The sequence below is a fragment of the Malus domestica genome, chromosome 11 (assembly GCF_042453785.1).
Source record: "Malus domestica chromosome 11, GDT2T_hap1".
In the NCBI taxonomy this organism is placed as follows: Eukaryota; Viridiplantae; Streptophyta; class Magnoliopsida; order Rosales; family Rosaceae; genus Malus; species Malus domestica.
Window position 1 is genome coordinate 9,138,351 of NC_091671.1, and position 8,523 is coordinate 9,146,873.

General features: G+C 40.4%; 2 protein-coding genes across 2 annotated transcripts; one reads left to right on the forward strand and one right to left on the reverse strand.

The window, feature by feature from the left end:
* The first annotated feature begins 1,458 nt into the window (after positions 1-1,458).
* LOC114823246 (serine/threonine-protein kinase PCRK1-like) lies at positions 1,459-4,696 on the forward strand. Its single transcript, XM_029098714.2, has 4 exons — positions 1,459-2,053; positions 2,830-3,090; positions 3,343-3,465; positions 3,804-4,696. Exons 1-4 carry the CDS (start codon positions 1,664-1,666, stop codon positions 4,362-4,364), a joined length of 1,335 nt encoding a protein of 444 aa, XP_028954547.1. The 5' UTR covers positions 1,459-1,663; the 3' UTR covers positions 4,365-4,696.
* A 686-nt stretch (positions 4,697-5,382) lies between these two features.
* LOC114823247 (probable serine/threonine-protein kinase PBL9) lies at positions 5,383-8,295 on the reverse strand. Its single transcript, XM_029098715.2, has 7 exons — positions 7,826-8,295; positions 7,508-7,606; positions 6,982-7,298; positions 6,758-6,893; positions 6,522-6,664; positions 6,314-6,437; positions 5,383-6,114 (listed from the first exon to the last, which is right to left on the reverse strand). Exons 2-7 carry the CDS (start codon positions 7,557-7,559, stop codon positions 5,645-5,647), a joined length of 1,242 nt encoding a protein of 413 aa, XP_028954548.1. The 5' UTR covers positions 7,560-7,606; positions 7,826-8,295; the 3' UTR covers positions 5,383-5,644.
* Positions 8,296-8,523: the final 228 nt, after the last annotated feature.

The following is an 8,523-nucleotide window of genomic DNA, read 5'->3' on the forward strand; positions in this document are numbered from 1 at the left end:
AGCTTGGATAGTTTGATCTGTTCATCCCGTCGTTTGTGTCGTTCGATTAGAACTAGACTCTGGGGAAGAAGACCGGAGTTTGGATCTATTGATGGAGAAGAAGACATCTTAGGTCATTTAAGAGAAAAACAGATTAAATCAGAAATTCTTGAGTTCCCAAATTGTTATCAAACAAATAAGCGAACGTTATTGTAATGACCTAGCAACTCCAAAATAATAGTTTTTTACAGAAATAATCATTCAAAAAAGATCTCGCCAAATGAACAGCTTTAATCAATTTACTAACGTTTTAAAATAAAACGTAAAAAAGAAGTAGGTATCCTCTATATGTTCGATTAACAAAGATTAACATGTTAAATTATCAGATTATTAATCTAAATAGCACAAATGCATTAAGCATATTTTTACCATATTTTTAAAGGAATGATTTTGCGCACGCATTTCTAGAAGCCATGGACTGCAGGACAAGTTTGAGGATAAAGAAAGAGAGACTTGGAGGTGACCGAACAACCGAATCTGGATCCTCGTTGGATTTTTTTTGTAAGAATCTTGAAAATTCGTGAATCATATCCGTTTATCATACATCGTACGATCATGAATTATTTTAAATATTTTTTATTTAAAATTAAATATAAATAGTATATGATAAAAACTGACCGTACTATATACGATAAACGGACACGATGTAGATTCTCACCAACTATTCTCACCAAAAGGGATCTTGTTGGCAAACAACTTGACCTAATCAAAATTCAAAAGACCAAACAAGCAGACACGTAAAATACCTATTATACCCTTCAACGAACTAATGGGGGCCCTCCTACAAAAGCTGACACGTCAGAGCAGTAAACTCTGCAGTCGCTCGTGATCCACTGCAAAAACGACACACAAAATACAACAAATGATAAAATAAATAGATCGATAAAAAATTTGCAATACTTCCACATGGTGGAGGCTAATAAACTAAATCATTGTCAATTGAAACAATATTTCCAGTCTGAATGGTTACTTGGCACATCAAATATTTCGTTATGAATTTATAAATGTATTGAGAATACGTGGGCATTTAGTAAAAAATAGAACGAGATTCGTCTTCCAAATAGAAACGATAAACGACATTTGAAAATTTTATAATAATATTTTTGAAGTGTTAATAATAATTTTTGCAATAATTTCTTGCATTTTTTTGTTTATACAGAAGCTTAAATTGAACTTATTTTTCTAGCGAGCTTAATCGTTGTTCAACCCGGCTCATTTTTTTACAAATCGAACTTGAACAAGTAAAAACCAAGGCGAACAAGAGTTGAAGTTCAACCGATTAACATCCCCACCTAAAACTAGCTTGTTTCGATTATTGTACTCCAATGTTGCTTCATATTGAAACAACGCACTTTTTGGTTGGCATCTGCCTTTTTTATTGAGAAATGTTTTATGAAAACACGTTTCGATACACAAAGTATAGTAATAAAAGTAAAATCTCACTCTTTTTATTTTTCTCAACAAAATCGCCGCCCAATTTCTTAAAATTCAGCATTTTAAAATATAAAGACAAAAATATATTGTCCAACTTCGTTGGTCTGACTTGTGATCCAATTCCAAGCCCCTCTCTCTTGACGCTCTCTCTCTGCAACTTTTGAACTTCGCCGGATTTTCTTCTGAGCTGATGAAGTGCTTCCATTTCACTAACGGGGAGGGGCGGGACAACGAGGAACCCGGCGTCATTCCCCGGGCGACGTCGAAGGTGTCGTGGGTGCGCTCCCTCAGTGTGGCCTCCAGCAGCTACGGCACCACTCGGCGGTCCGAGTTCGACTCGGACTCGAGGGACCTGTCCGACTCGGTGGCGTTCCAGGAGCTGCTGAGTCTGCGGCGGGCCAATGTTCTGAGGGTGTTCACGTTCTCGGAGCTGAAGGCGGCGAGCAAGGGGTTCAGCAGGGCGTTACTGATTGGAGAAGGTGGTTTTGGGTGCGTTTACAGAGGAATCGTCAGAGGCTGTAACGTCGGCGACGGGAAAATGGACGTCGCTATCAAACAGTTGAATCGGAATGGCTTCCAGGCATGCTCTTTGATCCCCTTTTAATTTTTGTTTTGAATTTTTGGGTTTGTAATTGTCAAAAATGTTGATGGTTTTGCGAAAAGTTTGGAATTTTTAGTGTTTTAATCGCTAGAAAATGTAGTATGGGATTGCAATTTTACAAATTTTTATTTGGCAATTTTTTATATTTTTTATTTGAATTTCTCAAGCCATCCACTTTAACTGTTTGGGAATCAATTTTGTTCAGTGTTCACCTTTGTGCTTTTTTTTTTTTTTTTCTGTGGCTTTTGCTTTGTGGGTTCTGCTTTGTTTTTGTTTCTTGTAAAATTTGTGGGGTTGGAGTTGAAAGTTCGTTTGAATTAGAGATGGGATTTGTGTCATTTCAGCTAGTTGAAGGTTGTTAACATTGCTGGTACACTGACTGTTGTATAGATTTAGGGCTTGTTTAGAGCTGCTTTTAAAATGGCTGAAAGTTTTTTTGTGAAAATGTTTTTGGAACCAATCTTTAGTAAAAATACAAGTGAATCAATGAAAAGCACTTCAAAGTGCTTTTGGAACCTAGAAACATTATTTCTAAAAGTGTTTTCTGTCATTTTAAAAACACTTTCAAACGAGCTCTTATGCTGCAAGTGTGTTTTGCTTGTAGGATAATTTGATTAGTGGTTGGTTTCGATTAAGGATTTATTTGAACGGTCTGAATGTAGCTTTACTTTACATGCTCTATATTTGAGATTGTAGGTTTTCAAGTTTTTGAGGTTGTCTAACGGGGTTGCAGTATTTTACGTTCTAGTATTCAGGGGCATAAGGAATGGATTAATGAAGTAAACTTGTTGGGCGTTGTCAAGCACCCAAATCTTGTTAAGTTAGTAGGATACTGTGCAGAAGATGATGAAAGGGGGATTCAACGGCTATTGGTTTATGAACTTATGCGTAATAAAAGCTTGGAGGACCATCTATTGGTTCGATCTTCATCATCTCTCCCATGGATGACAAGACTAAGAATCGCTCAAGATGCAGCCCGCGGATTGGCATATCTACATGAAGAGATGGATTTTCAGGTATGCTATATTGTTTATGAAGACACTGTTCTCACGTTATTCTGTGGTGCATTTCTAACTTAGCCTATATCCCTTGGCACTTGCAAATCCCTCCAAACAGTCTTTTGTGCCTAAATTTTCCCATTTTTATAGCAGATGATATCTGCAAGTAAATGCTTCCCATTACTTTTCTTATATCCGGTAGTCCGTATTGTGTTTAGGTTACTTAGCTGTTCGCTGATATGATTTGGATCTTCCTTGTAACTGGTGCAGCTAATATTCCGCGACTTTAAACCATCAAATATTCTGCTAGATGAGGACTTCAATGCAAAGCTTTCAGACTTTGGACTAGCGAGGCAGGGACCTCCAGAGGGGACAAGTCACGTTTCAACAACAGTAAGTTGTACTATCTTTTGGGTAGAGCAGTTTGTCTTTCTAGAATGTATTTGGGCAGATCGTGCTCTTTAGGTGTTGGGAGTTTTGGGACACAAGCCACTCGTTTCAGTGTTTCACCAAGGAGATATTAGTGATAAAAGTAAAAGTAAATGGTTGTCTGAAGATTCTAGGCCCTCTTTGCCACTTCCAAAATTTCTTGAAAGACTTAACCGATGGCTACACTCCTGTGAAATGGGACCTGTTAATGATGGAAACCAACTTCTTTGCTTGTTTCTGGTGAATTATAAGTCCTGCATTCTGGGAAATGCATTACTTACCATGAATATTCGCTTTTATAGGTTGTGGGAACAGTAGGTTATGCGGCTCCTGAATATGTACATACGGGGAAGCTGACTGCTAAAAGTGATGTGTGGAGCTTCGGAGTGGTTCTGTACGAGCTCATCACAGGAAGGAGGGCGGTGGAGAGAAATTTGCCCCGCAGTGAGCAAAAGCTTTTGGAATGGGTCAAGCCCTATGTTCCAGACTCAAAGAAATTCCACCTTATTTTGGACCCTCGGCTTGAAGGACAGTATAGTATCAAATCAGCTCAAAACCTTGCATCATTAGCTAACCGGTGTCTATCAAAGCAACCAAAGTCTCGCCCAAAAATGAGTGAGGTGGTTGGGGTTTTGGGATGCATCATAGATGAGCTGTCACCTCAAGACGAAGTAGTCCCTGAACCTGTGATTGAAACTGAAGAATCAAATGAAGAAACCGTGGAGGAGACTGAGATCGAGTCTACCAAACAAGGAAACAAAAAGAGGGTTTTTGACATAAAAGACATGGTTAACTTTAGAAACAAATCTATTGGGAAGTTGGATTGGAGAAACTGGACCCCGGGGTTGATAAGAACTTGGTGATCAAGCATTCAGCCAGCTTGTGGCAGAAAAGAACCAACAGGCGCATTTCGACCTTGACATCGAGAACAACAGATGCTTCTTGTTCAAATATTACAGAGGTACAGGATTCCCTATCCATTCTTTTTCCTTTTCGGTAGATGGCTGTAAATATAATTTGTAAAGGGACACTGCACATTTGAGGCACGCGTCCGTTTCATTAATGCACAAAATGTGTGGCACAAGTTCATTCTCTCTTCCGTGTAACGAGTCCTCACACGTCGTAGAGGTGAGCGGGAACGATGGCAGTCCAATGTCAAATGAGTTTTGTAATCCAAATGTGAAAGCTTTCCTTATAGATGTCTCTACGTTCAAAGAAGAATTCAAATTACGGCAAGCTCACTCCACAAGGAGGGAGGTTCCAAGCCCATAAACGATAGAATATTCCTGGGCCTAATTAAGCCGAAGGAAACATTCCTAATCAAGCCGGACCTCATTTTCTTACCGAATGACATGAACCGATAATATTGCAACACATATTCATTTTCGATGTCGCCAATGAGCTTTTGCTCTAGGGTTCTCCATTCCTCCATTCATTTTCCATCTTCTGTTCTTCCTCGAAATCCCTTCTCCATGCTTACATTCATTTTCCATCTTCTGTTCTTCCTCGAAATCCCATCTCCATGCCTACTCTCACTAATGAGTGCCGCATCTTCAGAATTGTAACATTCCCATGGCATATAAGCTACTAATACGTTTTTCTCCTAAAGCGAGTTCGCCACCAGTTGGTCAAGTCTAGTATGGATCGTCACCAGTTGGTCAAGTCTAGTATGGATCGTAGGACTAAGTTGGAGTCGGCAGCTCTTCTTGAGTTCTCTCATCTGTGATCCTTGTGGAAAAAGATCAAGGGTCATCCTGAAACGCAATGAGTTGAAGAGAAAGATCATGATTCCTAACCAGTTGAGCATTCCATTGCTTGCATACTTGTTTACTGTTTATTATTGTTGATTACTGAAGTTTTCATGCTTTTGAGAAAAATATAGAAATTGAAGAAATCTCCATTTACCAGGACCAAAAGTATTAGGTATAAATAAAGAAAAGGTTAAAAAAATGCAGCTATGCAGGAAATGGAACAGCTAAAGTTACAATTTGGTGATTAAGAAGGTACAACATCGTCACAAGCTCACCTAATTTGTCAATAAAATGCTGAATTTTGAATAACATTTAGCCGGAATAAACTGTACGATCACCGGACAAACATTCGTATATTGCAGCAGCGTTTTGCATTTACTTCGACTCTATTCTCAAGCGTAAAGTGGGGAAGCAGATGGCCGAGGATAGGCGACGGTATTCGTTGCCTTGTTAGCTGCCCTTAAGGCATCATCTGCTGCGCGCTTGGCATTGTTAGCATCGTCTGCACTTCGTCTGCGCATCCTTTGACCATTACTCTGAGTGCCTCCGGTGGCATTAGAATCTTGCAGTTGTTCAAGTGTAGTTACGACCTCGTCCATGTTTGGCCTGAGCTTGGATTCTGCGGATATGCATCGTGCTGCAAGGGTAGCCGCCTTGTGAGCTCCGTCCATTGAATACTGGCCTTCCAGACGGTTGTCTATGATGCGAAAGATCTTACGCTTGTTTGCCAAGAAGGGTTTAGCCCACTCCACCAGATTGTGTTCTCCGGATGGCCGATTCTTGTCAACTGCTCTCCGGCCAGATAACATCTCCAACAAAACGACTCCGAAGCTATATATGTCGCTCTTGGCAGTCAGATGACCTGGAATCAGTGAAAAGTGGAGCCGTTACACAGGCATCGATTTTGATATACGCTAATCAGGAATATGAACCAAAGCACATGGCAAGATTCCAAGTTGAATTGTCAAAAAAAAACTAGAGATTCCAAGTCAGTTGACCACTTAAAATGAATATATACTCCCGGATCGGAGATGCCAACGGGCGGAATCGAAGTATAATACCTGTGGCTAGATATTCTGGAGCTGCGTATCCGTAGGTACCCATGACCCTCGTGGAGACGTGGCTTTTATCACCCGTTGGCCCGTCCTTGGCCAAACCAAAGTCGGAAAGTTTTGCATTGTAGTTCTGGAATTACATCACAAATCAATGGAATTCTCAGGATATCACAAATCAATAATATTGCAATGAACACATTCGATAGTCACATACCGAATCAATCAGGATGTTTGACGTCTTGAAATCTCGGTATATCACTTTTGTTTCAGCACTGTGAAGAAAAGCAAGCCCCTTTGCAGCACCAAGGGCAACCTTCATCCGGAGGTTCCAGGAAAGAGGTTGGAAATAAGAGCCTCCTGGTACAATATCAGTTCAAGACTGTCAATACATTAACTTCTCAAAACAATCTCGTTTCAAAGGTATCCAGACATGTTGCTAAACGAACTTACTCCTGAACAAATGGTTTTCCAAGCTGCCTCGAGGCATGAATTCGTACACCAGAAGTCGGTGTTCATCCTCCAAGCAGTAGCCGATTAGTTTCACGAGATTCGGATGATAGAGCTGTCCTAGATAATTCACTTCTGCCTACAAAACCCAAATGGAAGCACACGATAAGTCATAAATGCGCAAGTTTTCGTTCTGTGAGAAGTATACGGTCGGGAAAAGAACTCACCAACCACTCTCGGTGACCCTGAAAACTTTCTTGGTTAAGCCGTTTCACAGCCAAAACTATGCCACTCCCGGGCTTTGCAGCAGTGAACGAATTTTCATCAATCCACCCCTTGAAAACCGAACCAAATCCACCTTCTCCCAACACACTATCAGGACGGAAATTCCTGGTGGCCAATTTGAGGTCATTATAACTAAAGCTCTTCAGATTGGGAGACTTCAAGATCTCGCCCTCGCTCCGAGGAGTTGGAGGTGCCGAAAATGATGAGACCTTACTGCTTGTGCTGCTGAGGTTCTCATCATTGCTAACAAATTTTGAACCTGCACAAGTAAACGTGAAGCGGAAATCAATTTATACAGCCCCCGACAAGGCATCGATAAGAAAACACACAACTGAACCGAAATCAAGCAAGTACGCAAGTGATGGATTGCCCTTGCGAATAAGGCCTTCTTCAATCCACTGTTTCCCGGGTTCCAACCTCCCCATGGAGTACTGATATCGATTGTAATAAAAAAAATAAAGCGAGTACCTGTATTAACAGAGCTCTCAGCTTTGATTCGGGCGCTCAGGCAGACCCCCATGAAACCTTACTCCAGAAAAACCAACCAGCTTTTTTCAAATTCTCCACCTGCAGATCACACAAATTTTGTTTCAGCTGAAAGCACTTCAGATGAACTTCAAAACTGACAGATCTAGAGTAAAAGCAGTAACTTTTCAACCCGAAATTGACTGGTTTTAACTGAAAATTCAATTTGTTTTTCTCCGAAACAAGAAAGAAACTTTCTTAATCTAAATACAAAATTAACAAAAACCCATGAACTACAAAACCATGAATCCAAAAACCAACCTCTTCTTTTTTTCGAAAACTGGAATGGAGTCAGAGAGAGAGAGAACAGAGAGGGAGGTGGGTTGTTTATGCTTTTTAGTGTGCTGGTTTCTACTTTCCAATGTGCAGAGATGCAGAAAAGAAAGAGTTTCTTTGTTCTGAGTAGGAGCAAGTTGACTTAAAGCTTTTGGTTTGATGGAGCGAGGGTTGGGCTGTAAAGGAGGGTGGGGAACAATGCATTGATGGCGAGCTGGTCCCGCAAGCTCTTCAGCTCAATGTTTTCTACAGCTCTGTTCCTTGGTTTTGCTCTCTCTCTCTCCTCCTCTTGCTCTATGTTATTCAGTCGAGTCACTGCAGATAAGGCTGCTCATATCTGCTTAAGCTTTCTTTTAGCCGTTTGATTTGGTTTTCAAAGATCCCAATCTTCTTAGCATGAGAAATGGGTAAGATGGCTCGGCTTTAGCCTTGGAGCTTTGGGACTCTGCAACTTAATTTAATTTAGCACTGAATTTTTCCGTACTTTTTCTTTTTCAAATTTGATTAAGTGTCCATTTCGAAAGAAAATTTTGGTTAATTGTCCACCTTCTGTGCACATGCACATGCACGTGAGAGTTATTGGATATCGTATTGTGGGGGAGAAAAAATAGAAAAAATGGTGTGTTGCAAAAGCAGAAAATGATGCATATAAAACTTAGGGTAGTGCGCTCCTTCTTATCTCT